The sequence below is a fragment of the Phoenix dactylifera genome, chromosome 2 (assembly GCF_051530095.1).
Source record: "Phoenix dactylifera cultivar Ajwa chromosome 2, Ajwa_hap1_PhDact_Kaust_v1.1, whole genome shotgun sequence".
Classification (NCBI taxonomy): domain Eukaryota; kingdom Viridiplantae; phylum Streptophyta; class Magnoliopsida; order Arecales; family Arecaceae; genus Phoenix; species Phoenix dactylifera.
The window spans coordinates 56494336-56514759 of NC_143191.1; the positions used below are offsets into that span (position 1 = coordinate 56494336).

The following is a 20424-nucleotide window of genomic DNA, read 5'->3' on the forward strand; positions in this document are numbered from 1 at the left end:
TGCATCAGAATATAACATATATTGCCAAATATTTGCAAGTTCAGATCGAAGTTCTTGTGCCAAAGCATTATTAATACATTATGGAAAATTAACAACTCCATCATATCTAAAGAAACATATGATGTGAAAATGAAAATTGAGAACTAATACAATCAACGGTTCCATGGTTCCATAAGAAATAGCTAGAAATGCTTCTTTGCACATATTAAAGAGAGCCAGAGAACCTTATTGACTGGATCATCACTTCAACTAATGCCAATTAAAATGGCTATCCTGCAAGATAGGAAACAACATATTGGTTATTTATTTAGATGGAAATGATAAAGTTAGGTGTTGAATTTTTTTTACATAGCTCACAAAACATGCGCATCCTTTGGCATGGTGGAAATTTGGCCATATATATTAAAACCCAATCATTTGGAAGGAACTAGAATTAAATTTCTTGATTAATCGAATGGAGAAATAACTTCAGAAGAGGTGAGTACCAAGATGCATTCAATGACATTCATATTTTCCCATACTGTGGATTCTAAAGGAAGGGTGAATTTAAATTACTAAAGTACTAATAATATATTATTATCTTGAATTATATTTGAAATTACTAAGTTATGAATTACAAGCTTTGATTGTATTCAATGATGCAAGAAGTTTATTCCATTAATAGAGTTTTCCCCTAAGTTAAAGGAGTCATAGTATCACAACCAACCGTAATAACAATCATTTCCCCCTAATGTTTAGAGTACATATTCTGAGTTTTTCAGTGTTTACTTTCTACTTTTTCTAACTGTTCTTGGCCGGTCCTAGGTGTATGAATGATGTTATCAGTGTCTTAATGCATGAGGTGTTATAAGAGATGGACCGAGTCATCCAACTGTTTGTATTTGACAAAAAACAACAGAAATAGTGAAGATCAATCTCCAGTAAGGTCAGTAGTACTTGGTTGAGTTCAATGCTCTGTTTTCTTAAACTAGATAAGGGAAAAAAAAATTTGAATAAGAATTTCAGCAATTAGAATGTTCGAAGATCAGAAAGAAATCAATCATAATATTATGCATGATATTATATCAAACATGTAGCGTGCTATAATTGCGAGCTTTGAGCGTATTCAATCATACAAGAAATTTATTCCATTACTAGGATCTCGAGGGATGGAAATAACAGAGGAAATAGAGGAGAGAGGAAGTGTCTCACAGGTACTGGTGATATTATGTCTCATCAAGCTCATCTACAAAAATAATGGAGGAGATGTGTCGGACCTCATTTCTGACCCTGCCATTGAACTCACGGGGCATTTCAATCAGCTTCAGCTCTCGAAGTGTGGTCACGTGCTGCAATCCCTCAGGAAGCATCTTCAATTTCGCGCACCAATGAATGGTTAAGTGGGTGAGGCTGGGCATCGCCCCAGCCTCCACTCTCCATTCCTCTAAATTGTTTAGATAGAATAATATCAGGTATTGCAGTCGAGGAAAGCCACCAGCAGAAGAACACGACATGCTCTTTCCAACATATGAATCCCGATGCAGTCCAAGAATCCTGAGGTTTGGCAGCTTCTCGAGCACTGGCATTGGGTCTTGCTCCAATTCAGAATTCCATAATACGAGCTTGGTGAGGTTTGGCGGAAATTGAGTTCTGTCTGGGAGCTGCTGCTGTTGTTTGAATAAAAACCATCCATGCAGTGTCAATGAACGGAGCTTGTGCAGGTTTGGTGCCCGAGCGAAAAGGATGTCCCCAGGGATTATAAGTTTGCCCAAACTCAGAGAGAAGGAGACGAGGCGGTCCATTTTCTCGAGTGCTTTTCCGAGTGCTGCAAACATTCTCTCACATGCTTTGTCAATCACGTCCCAAGCAAAGCCCGGTGTAGTAACCCAATTTTTGCTGAATCTTAAGCCTAGTGAACGAACGATCTTCATAACATCCATATCAAATCCAAAGTCCTCGATATGCAGAGTCTGCAAGTTCTTGTGATCACCATTTATCGGTGCGCTTAAAAACATGTGTATATTAATGTATACGTGCCTCAGCGTCCGGATTTTCCAGAATGATTTCGGAAGCCTTTGGACTTTTGTTCTGCTCACATCCAGAGTCTGCAGATTCAGGAGATGTCGGATGGAGGATGGCAGTCTTTTCAAACCAGTTCCTCTTAATCCCAGGTATCGTAGATGAATCATGCTGCCCATCTGTTTCGGTAACTCCTTCAAATCTTGTGCATTCTCCAAATCCAGCACCCTTAATAAGTTTAACCCATTCAAAAATCTTCCCCCATTAGTCAAAATTAAATTGAAGCCCAGCAAAGTGCGGAGATGCGGTGAGGAAACAACCACATCCTCATTGATACGATTGTAGAAAGCTGCACGATGACTCGATATACGATCAGATACTGCCATGTCCTCACCACTGCAACCATGAAGAAATTCATCCTTTTTGGCTTCTTCAAGGCCATAGTCGCGCAACAGATCATGGATGCGTACGGACTCACAACTCCGCCCACGAGCCTTGCATCTCTGGACAACCTGGATCAAGCACCTCTGCACCAACTCATCCAACCAATCCCTTGCGGTCTCTTCCATTGTCTGTCGCTGCTCTTGCAATATGAAACCTTCGGCGACCCACAACCTAACTAATTTGGAAACAGAGATAATGGAATCCTCTGGAAACGCAGCGATGTACAAGAAACATGGTTTTAACGGATATTGCAAGTCATTGTAACTTAAGCCCAATATATTGTGGCATTCCTTCCCATCTCTAGTAGATGCCCAGTTCATGCTCTGAGCTACTTTCAACCACGTATCGTAGCTACGATCTTTCCTTGACAGAAGGCCCCCTAACACCACCAGTGCAAGAGGAAGTCCACCACACTTCTTTGCAAGCTTCTGGGCCAATGCCTCCAACTCAGTTGGGACATCTTGATTTGGTGGAAATGCCTTCTTACGAAAGAGTTTCCAGCTCTCTGTGGCATCTAAAAGCTGCAGTTCATGTGGAGGAATCCATGGCTCGGCATCTCTTGCAACCTCAATGTTACGTGTTGTAAGCAGTATTCTGCTGCCCTTGTTCCCATTAGGAAATACTCGCTGCATTTCTCTCCAAACATCAACTCTCCATACATCATCCATCACGACCAAATACTTTTTGTCTCTAAGGAAATCACGGAGCATCTTTCTCACTTCTTCTTCACCCATCTGCTCTAAGTCTTCTTTCTTTTTTTTGATTCCTACTTTTTCCATGATGTCCTTCACGAGCTCAATGCCTCGGTAGCTCTGAGAAACTGAAACCCAAGCAAAGGTATCAAAATGTTTTGTAATTTCTTTATACACTTTTCTTGCCAGGGTAGTCTTGCCAAGCCCACCCATACCCACTATAGAAATTACACATCGTGCTTTCTCATTCCCATCAAGCAATTGACTCACTATTTCCTTCTTATCATTCTCGAAGCCTATAACATCAATGTCATCATCATCAGAGTAAGGAGAGGATTCTCTGAGTGACAGCGAACTTCCATCCACGGCACTACCTTCACCTAGATTAGCAATGCCATATGTGGCTCTGCTCTCAGAGACACCATGGATCTTTTTCTTTATTTTTTCAATTTCAGAACCAATTTTATGTAGGGTGAACAATAAACAAGGTTTGTGAGAGTACCTGAAAATGGTGCCCATGAAGCCTCTCCTCTGACGCTGCCTCTCAGCCGTGAACCTGACTCTGTCTATGATGTCTTCCACTTCATATGCCACATCTCTTATCTCACGTATCCAATTCTCCACTCTTTCGTCTCCCTTCCTCCTAGACTTGGCATCTTTGAGGAAGCCCTTCATTCGTTGCAGTTCTGTTCTGACCCATTCGACTTGATCCTTCACCCTACGCAAGAAAACAGCTTCTTGGATGAGAGGGTTGGCAAGCTGAGACACCACATTGGAAATCAGAGACTCAGCCATCTCTCCTTCCCTCTCTCTTACTCTCAGACGAAGAAGATTTTAGAGGATGGTCGAACGTGCGAGGCCAAGAAGGAGAGACCTCGATCTGTGGGAAAGAAGTTCTCCTCAATCCCATCTACGTGGGCCACCACAAGAGGAGAAATAGCATTTGAGACACTCCAGTCAGTCCACCCGGGCCCCACTGCCAACCACCGCGGCAAGGAAAGCAAGGAACCCACTTTCCGCGAGTGTACAAGACACTTGGTTACGTAATATATATATATATATATATATATATATATATATATATATATATATATATATATATATATATATATATTACGTAAATTTAGTTTAGGTGGAGCATTATGGCTCCATGCAAGCTAATATATAATGATTAATCTAATTGTACTTAGCAGAGTGCCTCTTTGTTAGTTGTTACTTGTGCTTGCTAAGTTGGGCTTTAATTATTTTGGGGCCGCTTGCTAGTGGGCCTGGGAGACCTGAGAGCCCACTGATCTCATGTCAAAGAGATCCAAGCCGTCCGGTGGATGATCTCATCTCAAATTAGAACCACCAATCAGACGGCTCATATCGCCCCAATGGTTCCACTTACATCCCCTTGGACGCGCCGCTGCCTCCCTTTCCTTGTTCGATTCGGCCAAGTGCAGAGCTCCAGTGAGATCCTCACGCCGCCGCCGCCGCACTTTGGTCGGCCTCCAGAGGGAGAGCGATGGAGGGCGCGATGCTTCCGTGCTTCAAGTGCTTGGAGGGTTATCGAAGTGGATGAAACAAGTAATGTATTGCACCATCAGCAGCCTTTCAGTCCTATCTTTGTATATTAGAGGGATTAGCAAGCAACTTATCATGCTTCGCATGACGTCTCTAATGCGCGAACAATTGGCATGCTTTTGTATGGAAATAGCGTAATCTTTATTCATAGATACGTTAAGGATACACAAGCAACTTGTGAATTACTATAACTTTTTGTCTTTGCCTTGCTTTAATATCTTGCATATTTACTTAGTACATATTTGCTGAAATCTTTGTTCATATGTTAAGTATTCAATTCTGCTGCATTATTAGTTAAAGATTTTTGAAAAATCTGATTAATCCTCCCTCTTGGGCTGCATAACTGGGCGACAATGCAGTTTTTGGATAGGGTGGCCCAATGTATGAGGCTTCCATCATTGCATACTTTTCGAAGAGTTAGATGCATACTGTCACGTCCCAAATTTAGAATATAATATGGCCGTGTTACTGAGGGGTGTAGCCCATAATAACACGAAATTAACCATTACATCTTAGCTTCCAAATCCATCGCAAACATAATATAATAAATAAAAGTCTAATTTCATCATATATTAAATAAAACCAATACTGGTTCAGAGTATCTAAATCCAAACATAAATACAGAACTCCACGATCTTTAAAATTCAAAAAGTCATCAACTACAAATTCATAGTCAATTAAAAATACTAAATTTTTTTTACAAAATCACCAACTCTCTGCAGCCTCTAGAACATGCAATTCATATGGATCAATAGATGGGTCGATAGACTTTGCAATATTACGGGGAGTAAGGAGTACTCTACTTCCATTGTTTCTATTAGGAAAGGCTTGGCGTATTCTTTCCCACACCAGAACTTCCCATACGTCATCCATTACAACAAAATACTTTCAGTCTTGAAAAAAATTAAATAGCTTCTCTTTCAGCTCTACTTCTGTCATCTTTTCTAATTCTCCTGAAATATTGTCTTTTGCGATATCCTTTAGGGCTCGTTTGGTTCGCGGAAAGTATTTTCCCTCCTAGGAATATGATTCCTGGGAATCAGATTCCTAGGAAGAGGATACCTAGGAAAGTACTTTTGGCATGTTTGGTTAACCATGGGAAAGTGACAAATTAAATTTTCAAAGTGCTTATGTTTGGTTGACCATCCACTTTCCTAGGAAAGTTATATATAATTCCTATTATGCTCTTAATAAAAATTAGGTCTTTAATGCTGAAGGGTCTTTTTGGAAAAAAATAAAAAATGAGTGATTCCCACCTCATGGGAAAGTAACTTTCCCATGTTTCTCATGGGAAAGACTTTCCCATGAAATGTGGGAATCATATTCCAATGGGAATACAAATTTTCCATCTCTTTCCTTTGAAAACTCCAACCAAACGAGGCATTTCATTACTTTCCCGTTGACCACACTTTCCCCCCTCTTTTTTCTGCGAAATAGTCAGCCAAACCGATGTATCGAAATTTTGTTTAACTTCATGTGTATTATAGACTTTCCTTGCAAGGGCGGTCTTGCCGAGACCACCCATACCCACTATGGAAATTACACTGCGGTTTTTGTTCTCCGGGTCAACAAATAGTTCCGCTAATTTTTTCCTATCATCCTCAAAGCCTATGACATCAATGTCGTCAAAGTAATGTTTAGGGAGTTGTCTCAGTGCTCGCAGATTATCATCCCAATCATTGCTCTGCTCAACGCCACTTTCACCTAGATTAACAATGTCATATGTGGCTCTGCTCTTAGCGATACCATCGATCTTTTCCTTTATTTTTCCAATTTCAGAACCAATTTTATGTAGGGTGAACAATTGACAAGGTTTGTGAGAGTACCTGGAAATGGTGCCCATGAAGCCTCTCCTTTGATGCTGCCTCTCAGCCGTGAACCTGACCCTGTCTATGATGTCTTCCACCTCATATGCCACATCTCTTATCTCACGTATCCAATTCTCCACTCTTTCGCCTCCCCTCGGCATCTTTGAGGAAGCCTTTCATTCGTTGCAGTTCTGTTCTGATCTATTCGACTTGATCCCTCACCCCACGCAAGAAAGCAGCTTCTTGTAGGAGAAGGTTGGCAAGCTGAGACACCACATGAACAACAATAGTCTCAGCCATCTCTCCTTCCCTCTCTCTTACTCGGACGATGAAGATTTTAGAGGATGGTCGAACGAATGAGGTCAAGAAGGAGAGTCCTTGATCTCTGGGAAAGAAGTTCTCCACATGAAGGGAATCCTCCACCTTGCATCCACTCCTCAATCCCCTCTTCTGGTTCTACATGGGCGCCACCAGAGGAGAAACAGCATGGGAGCCGCCTCACTCGGCCCTCTCAGGCTGTGCTGGCCACATAAAACCCGGGCCCCACTGCCGCCCACTGCGACAAGGAAAGCCGGGCCGGAGGACACCTCATCCTCCGACTGGCCCACGCCTTACCCTCTCTCCACGTGTCCCAACGTCGCGCCATCAGCTTCTTCCCGGGTCAGCTGTCTGGTCTTGGACAGCAACCAGCCTCACATGATGAGGTGGCCAAAGACAACCGCAAATCAGTTGCAAATCATTCTTTGGAGGTAAAATATTCCGTTAACCACCTTATCCATGTCTCCATGCTATGATAAAAAAAAAAAAATTGCTAAGTTATTCTTTATAGACAACATCTATCTATAAAATAGATGAAAATACCTATGTCTCCGACTTAAGATTATGAGCCGGGGTCAACGCAGCCACAGCATATTCATAGAAATTTATTTCCATAAAAATACAAGATATTTCATCGTAATATTATAAAGCAAGTAGCTGAATAAAAAACAATCTTTTTTAGAGAAGAAAATGCTAATTATTTCTGAGGACAGCTTCTTAGTCTAATTCCATCAATTTAAGGCCGAGAAAAAAAAAAGTTAACTAGACAATATTATTCCAATATTACGAGAATCTTCTCCACGTAGGAGGGTGCCTCTTTGTTACTTGTGCTTGCTAAGTTGGGCTTTAATTATTTCGGGGTCACTTGCTAGTGGGCCTGCGAGACCTGAGAGCCCACTGATCTCAGATCAAAGAGATCCAAGCCGTCTGATGGATGTCTAATCTCCAATGAGAACCACCAATCAGACGGCTCATATCTTCCCAATGGTTCCACTTACATCCCCTTGGAGACGCCGCTACTTCCCTTTCCTTGTTCTATTCGGCCAAGGGCGGAGCTCCGGCGAGATCCTCACGCCGTCGCCGCCGCGCTCTGGTCTGACTCCAGAGGGAGAGCGATGGAGGGCGCCACGCTTCCGTGCTTCGAGTGCTTGGAGCGCGTCGTCCGGTCCGATCTCTCGGCGGATCTCGTCTTCCGCTATGGGGTCTCCGACTCCGCCCTGCCCATTGGCTCCACCGCTGTCGTCCAGGTCTCAGTCTCATCGTTCCTTTTACAGAATTTCGCTTCTTTATCGTCAACAAGTTCCAGAGATTAGATCCTTTTGTCTCCTAACTGAGGGTTTTGTGTCTTCTTTAGCGAAATTTCCTCCTTCTCGTTGATTTTATGTGTGGTTCTTTTCCCTCCCAGATCCGGCTTCAAAAATTCGAACTTTTTGTTTGTTTAACAGAGGTTTTAGTGTATTACCTAGCGAAATCTCGTTCCTTGCACTTTACTTTTTAGTTGGCTACTTCTTTCCTCTGGAGTTTGTTCTAAATATTTGATCTTTTTGTTCGCTAACTAACATTAGTGCATGCTTTCAGAAACATGCTGCTTTTCTGAATTCTTACGCCATGTGGTTTGTAACTAATAGACTGTTTTGTTGGGGTTTGATTGATTTAAGGGAAAAGAGATTAGATGGACCCTGGGTGATATTTAGTATTCATAAGTTGGAAAAGGATAGATAGAAGTTGGGTGTTGAAGAGGGCTATCGAATTGGATGAAGCAAGTAATATATTGCACCTTCAGCGGCCTTTCAGTCCTATCTTTGTATATTAGTGGGATTAGCAAGTAACTTATCATGCTTCGCATGACATCTCTAATGTGATGCTTTGGTATCGAAATAGCACAATCTTTTTTCATAGATACTTTAAGGATACACAAAGAAACTTGTGAATCATATTTTTTCTTGTGTTGAAGATGATATTGGATAGTTTTGCACCGATAAATAAATTTTCTTTTTAGTCATTTAACCATTAAAGTTTAATTTTGATTGTTAAATTCATCATTTGCTGTGCTTACGTTAAATTACCCGTCATGCTCTAAAGAAAGTAACTAATTGCCAAAAGATGGCTATATCTATATAAGTTAGAGCAAGTATTGCTCTTTTATGTACCCAAAAACCCTTAAAGGAAATCTGAATATGAAGCTTAATTTCCTATCCAGATAATGACCCAGCTACTGAGCGTTGAAAGTTAGGTTTTGAAATGAATACTAACACATATTAAAATGAATGTGCACATGGGAATATCTCTTCAGCAAGAAAACTGAGTTGTTTCACCAACAAATCAACACTTTGGTTTTTAAGTTTCCTGAAGTCCCTGTTTTCAAGTGACATAAAAGAATTTACTGTCAATTTAGAGATTTCACTCGATCACATAGGAAAAAAAATATTGTAAAGTTAGAAAGGTTTAATGTTACGCTGAGGATTTTCTTTTCTTTTTCTTTTTTTTGGTAGGTACAATGGTGTCCAAGTCATACTAAAGAATGCTGAAAGATGTTTGTCAAGGACTGGTGTAATTTAAGTAATTGAGATCTCTGAGCTGTATGACATGTAGTAAAATTGACCATTCTATACAGAGTAGATGGTGATTAAAAATAACTGCTGTCTTTGCCATAGATTACCTTCTCTCAATTTGGATGCAGAAATGATGTGGTTATTTTAAAATTCAAATAGGTCTAATAAGATCTGTACGACTTTATTCATTCAAAACTGCCATAATTCATTATTTTAGTTCCTTTTGGTTAAGACATAGAGGATAACGTATGTTCCTCCAATCCTATATTCTTGTGTTGGATTAGTTGATCTTGTTAGTTTTAAGTGTTAAATGTGCCTGCCATTTTCTTTCTTCTTGTCTGAGACTGCTATAAAGTTGCTCCATGACTGATGTATAATGCTGATTTTTTTTTTTTTTGACTCATAATCTTTCCATCGCTGCAGTCATATTTGAACCAGGGAGCAGACAATACTGCAGGGTAAATTAAATTTTCGCATCTTTCTCTGTTTGTTAGAAGCACGTCAGGCCAAGCTTAGATGTTGGGGAAGTAGCCTTCGCCATCAAACATCATTATCCATGGAGGATCAACTTAATGGAATAATTACAAAAATGATTACATCTTTCAACTAGCTTAAAATTAACAATAAAAGAAATATCTCGTCTTAACTTCAACACTTTGAATTGAGTAGGAAAGAGAACAAACTGTGCTATTGGTTCTGAAGCCAATGGCACAAATCAACAAAAAGCTTCAAGCAACACCCATCCAACCTACAAACAGCAATAGGGGAGAGGGGGGGCCAAAACTAGTTCCCTAAAACGGTCACAGCAGAAATTTTCTATTTAATAACCATCACAACAGAAATTTTCTATTTAATATTCAACACAAAAGTATTCGGATTACACACATCCACCAATAAATTATTAAGAAATTTTCTATTCGGTGGGCTTATCAAATCATACATCTTTTTAGAGCGGAGGAGGATGGAATCGGCCGGTCGGCGCCGCAGAGGAGGAAGGAGGAGAGGAGGTTGCGGACGTGCGGTCACTCGGCACCGGAGAGGAGGGACGAGGAGAGGACCTTGACGTCAGACGTTGCTCAGCGTCGCAGAGAATAAAGGTCAGTCGCTCGTCGTCGGAGAGGAGCTAGGGCTTGATCAGGACACAGAATAAGGAGGAGGGAGGCGGCCGCTGGTTTTGCTGTAAATTTCACTTCTGACGATGCTTAAAAACGGGGTGGTTCTATATACACCCCCCCTATTGCTCAGGACACCCCCCAAAAATTAAAAAAAAATTAAATACTCTCTACACCCCCCCATTTGCTAAGGACACCCCTAAAAAATTAAAAATTCCTAAATTACCCCCCACCCTCCCCACCCCCTCACCTAAATTGCTCTCTACACCCCCCAAACCCCCCCACCCCGCTCTTCCCCTCCAAAACACCCGCCGGCTTCTCCCTTCCGCCCAAAAAACCTCGCCTCAAGCACCTCGCCGGCGGCCAAACCCCCTCCGTCTCCCTTTGAACTGTTCCGCCCAAAGCACCTCGCCAACGCCCAAAACCCCCCCGTTCCCCCTTCTCCCTCTCGTCGCCGGCATTCTCCCGATCTCCGACCACCTCGCCGGCTTCTCCCGGAACCACCTCCCCGGCCATCTCCCGAGCAACGAGCACCTCGCCGGCGCCTCCACGACCACCTCGAGGTAGCTCCCCCCCCCCCCCCCCGCCTCCCCAAATCGTTCGGCACTGGTTCTTTGAACCAGTGCCTTCGGTTCGGCCCCATGGGGCCGACCCGCTGCAATTGGGTCGGCCCCATGGGGTCGACCCGCTGCAATTGGGTCGGCCCCATGGGGCCGACCAAAATACATTGGTTCGGCCCCATGGGGCCGACCCAATGTATCTTGGTCCCCATGGGGCCGAATCCAAATTTTTTTTTTTCTGTTGCTAGACTAAGGATTATTTTTATTCCCAAATTTTAGCCTAGATCACGTCCTTAGGGTGAATTGGATACCCAACATCAAGGACAAGTTTTTCATTACTAGATTAGATAGTAATTTGAGAAGTAGGGATAATTTAGAATCATTATCATATAGCATTAACATGGTGCATCCAAATATGATGATCTTGTTACCTTCATCGATGTCATTCTTGATCTTGGAATGATTATCTCATATCAAATGCTCTATCAAATAATAAAACCACAACATTAGTTAACGAACAAAAACTAAAAACAAAAACTAAGAACTGCGGCATAGTTTTAGGTAAAGTCTATTATTGAGTTATGTCTTGAGTTTACGAGTCGTATACTTTTGAATTATCATTTATGTATGCAATTGAAGTAACATTGAATTATTTATCACAAAACCCAATCATGTAGATTCCAAGAAGTAACTTGTTTCTTTTTTGGCTTGTTTTATCATTTATCATTTATGTATGCAATTGAATTATTTTCTTTGATATAGCCTAACATTGAATTTCTATATTTTCAGACATGGATCTCGGTCCCTCCAGAGTTAGACCTACGGCGTCAGCTAGGAGACGTCGTGCTAGGATTGCTTCTCCCGAGCCTGCTCATATGCCATCGCCCTCTCCTGAGTCAGAGCATGATGATATGCCCGCTAGGGGTGAAGACGATGAGTCCGTTGGACCATGTCCAGGAGGTCCAGAGGATGAGTCCGTCCTGATCAGTTTCAGGACGCATATAGCAGCTTCCATCTGGAGGCAACAGGTATTGTTTATTTGTTATAGCATTATATTTTGTTTATTGATGTTTTATAAAGTAGTAGTAATTATACATTTATATTACAGGAACGGGCTCCACTAAAGTGCATGAACCATACTGCCAAGGTTGGTGAATGGAAGTGGTGGTCTTCAAACCAACCAAATACCAGGTTCAAAGCACTATTGAGGCAGTCGGGCCTCATAGAGTTAGTACAGTGCTCTTATCGATTCACCGATAAGATTCTGATTTCGGGCTTCGTAGAGAGATGGCAGCCCGAGACGAACACCTTCCATATACCATTTGGCGAGATCACTATCACGTTGGATGATGTATCCGCCATTTTAGGGATTCCTGTCGCAGGTGCCTCAGTAGCAGTTTCTCCTGAGAGGATGAGTGATCGGGATGCTGAGGAGCTACTTGTGGAGTTGTTGAGGGTGTCAGCTGGAGACGCGCGTCAGGAGGTACTGTCATCGCGCGGTCAGTCTGTGAGGATGGAGTGGCTGAGGACTCAGTTTCACTCTGTATCTGATAGAGACAGCCAGCAGAGGATAGAGTGTGCAGCACGAGCCTATTTGTTATTTTTGTTAGGCTGCACACTCTTTGTTGATAAGAGTGGGACCAGGGTGCCTATAGCGTATCTGTGTTTACTGCGGGATCTGGATAGGGTGAGCACATATGCCTGGGGTACAGCTGCCTTAGCATATTTGTATCGGCAGTTGGGGATTGCGTCGAGGTCATCAGTGAGACAGATCAGTGGTTATATGACGCTTCTGCAGGCATGGATTTATGAGCATTTTCCAGCACTCAGTCCTCACCCGTCGCTTGAGTATACTGATGCCAGTCCCCGCGTGCACCGCTGGATGCCCGGTACTCCATCCCGTACTACGATGGACCATTTAGTGGTTCTACGTGAGTCATTGGACCTTTTGAGCATCGATGAGGTACGTATCATATTACCATTTGCTTGTGTTTGTCAGTACTTTTAATATGCGATATAGTATAAAACTGAAATGGACCTTTTGTTTTGCAGGTTATTTGGGATCCCCATCATCGGCTTCGGGGAGATCGCCCATATGTTGATATCGCATTTTTTAGTGGCTCCATCAAGTGCCTTGATATCGTAGAACCCTATCATCCAGAAAGGGTTCTTAGACAGTTTGGTCGTATTCAGACCATCCCTCGAGCGCCACTAGCCCCTACGCGAGCCAACAGAGGTTCCACAGCAGGCTCGTACCGGATACATTACTCCTATATGGATCAGCTTTGGGAGCGGTGGGAGGACCACGTGCTGAGCCAGGCGAGCAGGAGCCACCCAGTTATCCGGCCATCAGACAGCGTACTGGGATACATGGAGTGGTATCTCCGTATCACGCACGTTGCAGTTCAGCCTCCTCATCTGCGCTCGAGTACTCATTCTGGAGCTAGGGGAGGTCATGATGATGCTGACATGCACCGGCGGCGTATTGCAGATGCACTCGGTATCAGTACCGACATTGTATGGATGGGTCCCTCAGAGGCTACGTCACTAGGTGCCGGGCACCTATTTCATGCTATTTGTCAGATGCATCAGTTACTTCTGGGTGATGAGCCTGGCCCGAGTACAGCACCCTCTCATTCGGATCCAGCACCCTCTCATTCGGACGTACAGCAGTACACGCGTCGACGACGGCGTCATAGGGATTGATGATGGAGCCTTTATTTTGATTATGTAGCTTCGACTTTTTTTTTGTGTAATTTGAAACTGTTGATATTAATGAAAAATATATATTTTTGGTACATTTACGTGTAATCTTTGTAAAGCCTGGCCCGTTCTATTTTACACAAATATAACAGTGCACATAACAATCAATCTAACAATGCGAAGACAGATATTTTTTGATTTATATTGATGATGGAGTTTCACAGTACATGACTCTAAGAGCCCAAAAAAATTTACAACTTTCAAAAATTGTACATATATAAACAATCAATCTAACTCTACTGTCTCGCTAATTATAACATTAGGTGAGATGCTCTCTTTGAACTGTTGAATCCGGGCTTCATATGAATTTTTCCATCCGGTAGCACAAGGAAGATGATATTTTCGCCAGTTGGTCGCTACTGGCGGAACGGGATGTCCCGGCAACAAGAACACCTTCAAAATTAGAAATAAGAAAATATTAATAGCTACAAAATTATAAATAAGCAAAATTAAATAAGCAAAATTAAATATTCGCAAGTGTTGTGAACGTAGTACCTCAACAAAATGATTTCCATTTACGAATCCGATAGCGATATCTTTGCGGGATAGAAGAGGTACTGGCACAGAACGGAGAGGTAGGAAGGTCAGACATTGTTGCAACGAGAGATGGTATAGGACAACATTATAGCAGGATGCTATAAGATGACCCATGTCCGGCATAGTCATCCATCTGTCATATGGTGGACAATCATCATAATATGATAATGCATGAGTGATCTCAGCAATCGTCCCTTCCACACCATATAATGTGCGATAGTGGTCCGAATGACATTGCAACTCTTGCAATAAATCCTTCCTAACACGCACCCAGTCATCTTCTCCAAATCCCAGTAAGTCAGCTATTGCCCTAAATCCGCAATTCCCATCAGCTTTTACATCCTTGATATGCTGGATGTATGGTCTCAAGGCAGAAGGAATAGCATCAATATAGATAATGGGCGTATGTGACTGGGCTCTAGTACGAAAAACCTGCAAATAATATCAAATGATAGAAAATATGTAACAATGGCAGAAATATCCAAATAGTTATCCGTCTCAGCACATCCCGTACTGGCACGGCACGGCACGTCCCGACATGTCCCGTATCGGCACATCTCGGCACGGCACGTACCGACATGTCCCGTATCGGCACATCTCGGCACGGCACATCCCGTATCGGCACATCTCGGCACGGCACATCCCGTATCGGCACATCTCGGCACGGCACGTCCCGACATGTCCCGTATCGGCACATCTCGGCACGGCACGTCCCGACATGTCCCGTATCGGCACATCACATACCGGCACGGCACGGACCGTCCCGTAGACGTTGTGATACCTATTGTAAGGAAATAAATATTTGGTACTTACCTTTTGCTTGGGCCGCCTCTTTTGAATCTGAGTAGATGGATTGCGGATGGTAACTTTCTCAACACCAGGTGAATAACTATCCTGTCCAGATAGAACCAACTCAAACGCAGACGGGTCACGTCGAGTAGACGTATCAACCTTCATTGAAGCGCGCCCACGTGAACTGGTCTTCCGTTTTGCAGGCTCTAAAAGAGGTGTACTGTCTGGACTTGCAATCTCTCGTAACTTCTTGATCATCTGCAATTGAGAAGCCCCATCTAACTTCTTGAATCGTAGCGCAATCAGATCTAACTCTGCATCACAACTCAACTGAATTGGCTGCACGGGGGGGGGGGGGGGGGGGTAGGCACAATATCAAGTTTCCTCCAATGAGGATCTATGCAGTCGAGAGGAATGGGCCGACCTTCCACCCTGTACCGCGCAATCTGGTGAGCACATGGTATACCATGTGTGCGTCGAATAGCGCACCCACAATTTGAATCATCAAACCCAACTGAATTGGCTCGTTTCGATTGGGCGAGGACATGATTTAACGCACTTATAGATATGAAACCTCGCAACTCTTTGAATTCAGCTGGCTTGAAGTTGTGCTGCACTACCAATAAACTCTTCTCCAATGAGGCTTTAACGAAGCTGTGCTGCAACTCAATCAATCCATGTATTCTAGTCCAAGATGACTCGAAACTTCCTTGGCTTGATCCAAGCTGCTTTTTGAGCTTTGCATGTGCACTCTCGACCCTAGTAAACAAATGAAAGTTAGATATAACAATTGAGGCAAATTAAAATTAAATGAGTCTTTATTTGTGATACCTATTTGTCGTCACATTTCCGTAGTGCCTGCATGTATCCGTCCACGCCGCAACAAATCTTTCCTTGTATTTGCTCAGCCAAGTATCTGACACATACTGTAGTGCATCTGGATAGGTACCGAACTCTCTCTGCAGTGCACTCCAGCGATCATTATACTCGTCTTCCGTGGAGGACAGCACTAGTACATTCCAACTCATAATAAATTTATCCCATTTCTCCTTCAATTCGAAAAATTTTTTGCACTTGGCCAAAATATTTCTACTAATATGCCATCTACATAATAAATGTCTAGCAGTAGGAAATACTCTATGAATTGCATTCATCAAAGCCAAGTCTCTATCTGTAACAATCAACTCAGGCAAAACATCATCAGCTATGACACTGCGCAATCTCTCTAATGCCCAAGTATAGCTTTCTTCCCGCTCAGAATTTAAGTATACAAAAGCAATTGAAAATGTCATGTCAGTAGATGTCACCCCCACAATCTCTAAGAGCGGAAGACGATACCTATTCGTCTTGTACGTGCAATCCATTATCAACACACGGGGAAATGCACGGAACAAATCAATGCTGCCAGGGTGTGCCCAAAATAAGTCATGCACAACATCCGTATTAGTACAATTCCTATGCCACTCAATATATTTAGCCTCTGATAATTTACCTAATAGATGTTGCATTTCAGACCTCCCGGCTTTCTCTACAACCTTAAACCGTTGACGTACATTGTAGATAGTCTTGATAGTCGTAACATTGAGGGCATCTCTTTCCTTCAATGTGGATAATATGTCCTTTGGACGAACCAAACTCTTCGACATATCCACTAACAATTCCGTCTCCTGCTCAGATAATCTCCCTGCATATGAGTGCCCCTCCAGATTCTCTGCAGCGGGATGATTGTGCACTCCACATACGACCAGTAATATCCAATCATCCGCAGTATCCAATTTCTTTCCTCTTAATGCAAAAGGGCATCCACACTTCTTTGTCCCACAGGCAGTCTTTATTCGCTTTTCTTTTTTGGTTCGGTACGTCCCACCCCTCTCACAACCTAACGTAATTCTGGGTTTCTTAGAAATGGTACCTGCATCGGATGATTTGATTACAACAACAAAACCATTTCGCCTCCCAGCTTCACGACACCAATTACACAAGTCCTCTCTACTCTTGAAGATCTATACATTAAACAATTTATGTAAGTACACAGTTGTAAAAATAGCTCGCTAAACTAATACAAAATTGCACAATACATTATAATACCTCGTAAGTTGTAAATTCGCTTGTGTAATCCAGTACAAATTCTGATCCAATTATACTCGATTCGGTTGTAGCATAGCCCTACATATAAAATAATTTATCACCAAGAATTTATGAATCAGAGGATCTGTTCGGCACAAAATTCAGCACGGCACGCGATTTGGCACCAGAAGCCTTCTGTTCGGCTGCACAGTGCCGAACAGAAGGCTTCTGTTCGGCTGCACAGAGCCGGACAGAACCCTTCTGTTCGGCTGCACAGTGCCGGACAGAAGCCTTCTGTTCGGCACTGTGCAGCCGAACAGAAGGCTTCTGTTCGGTTGAGGGTTGCCGAACAGAAGGCTTCTGTTCGGCACTGTTCAGCCGAACAGAAGCCTTTTGTTCGGCGATCCAGTGCCGAACGGAGCACGAACCGTGAAAAAAAAAAATTTCGAAACAAGGTGGAACACGTACCTTTGCGGCCGATTCTTCGTCCCAAATCACTAGTTGCTTGTCCATGCTTCGAATGGGGCTTAAATCTCCTTCAAAGATCGCCTAAACGATGTAAATGGATCGAGGGGTTTAAGGGGGGTTTGAGGGGTGTTTTTTTTTTTTCTTTTCAAAACGAAACGGAGGAGGAGGAAGGGGGGGTGTACTGAGAAAATTTCAAGGGCAATATGGTAATTACACTAAAGGTTAGTTTGGGTATTTTTTTTTTGGTTTTTGGGGGGTGTCCATAGCAATAGGGGGGGTGTATATAGAACCCCCTTATAAACGTCGTCGTAGGCCAGTCAGTAAAACGACGAGCGATTGTAAAATTTTGGTGCTAGATTGAAAATTGCTACAAACGTCGGTAAAACTAATTTTTTCTATAGTGACATGACCTGATTAGAATCATACCTCGGCTTCCGCGACTCCCTATCCACCAACTCTGAAGACAACAGATCTCTCTCTCTCTCTCTCTCTCTCTCTCTCTCTCTCTCTCTCAGAAGTTGGGATGGATCAATACCAACCATCGTATCCTTACCTTGGGAACGCGCAGTACTCTATAATTTATAAGTTTTCACCTCCAAATAAGATTTTATCAAAAATCCAACTTCATAGCCTGCAAATTAAGCCACCTGGGTCCAAGCCAGTGTTCTAATTATAATACTTGCAAACTCAAAACAACGAAATTAAACTCTAATCCCAATAATCCAAAGCAACGCAAGCCTTGGCTTTTATTACTATATTATTATTATGATTTTAATAAGGCATGCCATCGGTTGATTACACTTTGCGCGCAGCACTCAAAGTGCATCGTTTCATTTCACTTGGGCTGCAGGGACTGGAGGGGTCGCACCAACAGCAGTCACCCCCCCATCAACGATCAGGTTTTGTCCGGTGACGAACGCCGACTCGTCGGACGCCAGGAAGAGTGCAGCCTCCCCAATATCACTTGCCTTCAACGGCCCTCCTCCCTTCAACACCATCATGCCCTCGAAAAACTCTTCTGTCTGACTCTGGCTCAGCCCAGTATAGTTCTGTACCCTCGGCGTCGCCACGCCGGCCGGCGACACGCAGTTCGCCCGTATTCCATGCCTTCCAAGCTCCGCTGCCGCCGACCGCACGAGCCCGACCATCGCATGCTTCGACGTTGTGTACACTGCCCGCCCGTATCCGCCTCTCGTCGCCGCGACGCTCGCCGTGCATATGATCGATCCTCGTGTCCCGCTGGCCACCATCGCCCTCCCTGCATGCTTGATCGTCGCAGCTACGCCGCGGACGTTGACGGCGATGACATTATCGAGCACGTCGAAGTCCACGTCCAGAATGCTGCTGGTTATCTTCTCCGAGATCCCGGCGTTGCTGAACATGATGTCGAGCCGGCCGTAGGCCTTGATGGCGAAGCCCACGAGCTCCTCTACTTCCTTCTCGCTGCGCACGTCGCAGTGCTTGTGCTTGTACTTGCACTTGTCCGGGCCGATGGAGGCGACGACGCCGGCGCCCAGCTCGTCCTGGATGTCGGCGATGACGACGAGGGCGCCGTGGGCTGCGAAGATCCTTGCGGTGGCCTCCCCGATCCCACTGGCCGCGCCAGTGATGATGGCCACCTTGCCTTCCAACCTGCGTGTCATGCTTACCACTTGTTAGCGCCAAGTGCCCTGGAAATTAACCAGTATACATGCATGAAATATAAGCTCAAATCCATGAATTAGCTTTGGGAAACATAGCGTCACCTCTGCTTAGACATATTGTTAAGGTTTGGTACTTCTACTTAATCTTATGACCCTTGACACAGTTGAGCGAAATGGCTCCGCCTTCTTCTTATATTGACGTCCTAGCAAAGCTACAGTTCTGAAATATTTAAAGTTGTGTATCTGAGATAGTTTCCAATCTTGAAAATGAATTCAATTATGAAGATTTTAAGACCGAAAATGAATTCAATCTTGAAAATGAAGATTTTAAGACCGGTCAACCGGAACTTTTTGTTATAGCGGGGCTTTTATTGGAGGGTGGGGAATTAATTACCCCTTGAATTATAGACGCACTGACTAGTACTTGGGAGGCAACTGCGCTATTGAATTCGTCAGCGACGGTGTGGACGGCTGCTGCACTATTGAATTAGTCATCGATGGCGTGCTCGATCGACTTTTCCAAAGATGAGTACAAGAAGATAGGGATGGGAAAGAAGAGTCGTTGGAGAGAGGTGGTGTGATATTTTCACGTGCTGATGTGTGTAGAATTTTTGGCACTATAGTATCGTGTGCACAATATTAAACGACGGGGATGCACCGTAATATGGTGCATGCAGTAAACGAATTATCTCATAATGCAGTAAACTTCAAGTTGTTGATCGATCATATGAGCTTCATTTATTCCATCTTGCGTGGATGTAGATTACATGCCGGGGGATATGATCAACATAGTCCTATCGACTTGTCGATGTTCCGTGCCCAACACGATCGATATATAATGCAATAAGAATAATACGACAAATGCCAAGGTTATTTATGACAATCCATGATGTAAAACAATCTTTACCTTATTATAATTAAATAACTTAAGGTGTCAACTTTGACAATGGAAAGATTATTGGAAATTAAGGTGTCAAATTTTAGTTGTTTTAACAAAAATTTGCATGGCTTAAGCCTTGTGTTGTCCTCCTAATATTTGATGGCGAAATGGTGTTTATCAGGCACTTTATCGCTAATATAGAGCAAAATCGCAAAAAATTGATG

General features: G+C 43.2%; 3 protein-coding genes across 7 annotated transcripts; 1 reads left to right on the plus strand and 2 right to left on the minus strand.

Annotated features, from left to right (window-relative positions):
- Positions 1-6992, minus strand: LOC103698734 (putative disease resistance RPP13-like protein 3). Of its 4 annotated transcripts, XM_088717093.2 has the most exons (4): positions 6527-6992; positions 3637-3852; positions 1192-3540; positions 1-273 (listed from the first exon to the last, which is right to left on the minus strand). In XM_088717093.2, exons 1-3 carry the CDS (start codon positions 6667-6669, stop codon positions 1206-1208), a joined length of 2694 nt encoding a protein of 897 aa, XP_088573219.2. In that variant the 5' UTR covers positions 6670-6992; the 3' UTR covers positions 1-273; positions 1192-1205. The 4 variants fall into 4 exon arrangements, with proteins under 4 accessions (XP_088573219.2, XP_088573218.2, XP_088573217.2 ...); XM_088717092.2 differs by having other exon boundaries at positions 1192-3852; positions 6527-6805; XM_088717091.2 differs by lacking the exon at positions 1-273 and having other exon boundaries at positions 1010-3852; positions 6527-6805.
- Positions 6993-7650: 658 nt separating this feature from the next.
- LOC103698733 (uncharacterized) lies at positions 7651-10665 on the plus strand. 2 transcript variants are annotated; one of them, XM_088717098.2, is made up of 3 exons: positions 7651-8073; positions 9802-9836; positions 10329-10665. In XM_088717098.2, the coding sequence occupies exons 1-3, from the start codon at positions 7942-7944 to the stop codon at positions 10471-10473; spliced, it is 312 nt and encodes a 103-aa protein (XP_088573224.1). In that variant the 5' UTR covers positions 7651-7941; the 3' UTR covers positions 10474-10665. The 2 variants fall into 2 exon arrangements, 1 of the variants encoding a protein (XP_088573224.1); XR_602759.5 differs by lacking the exons at positions 9802-9836; positions 10329-10665 and adding an exon at positions 9319-9609 and having other exon boundaries at positions 7934-8073.
- A 7713-nt stretch (positions 10666-18378) lies between these two features.
- Positions 18379-19545, minus strand: LOC103700412 (short-chain dehydrogenase reductase 3b-like). The gene is made up of 2 exons (XM_039119496.3): positions 19423-19545; positions 18379-19309 (listed from the first exon to the last, which is right to left on the minus strand). The coding sequence occupies exons 1-2, from the start codon at positions 19434-19436 to the stop codon at positions 18508-18510; spliced, it is 816 nt and encodes a 271-aa protein (XP_038975424.2). The 5' UTR covers positions 19437-19545; the 3' UTR covers positions 18379-18507.
- Between the last annotated feature and the right edge of the window lie 879 nt (positions 19546-20424).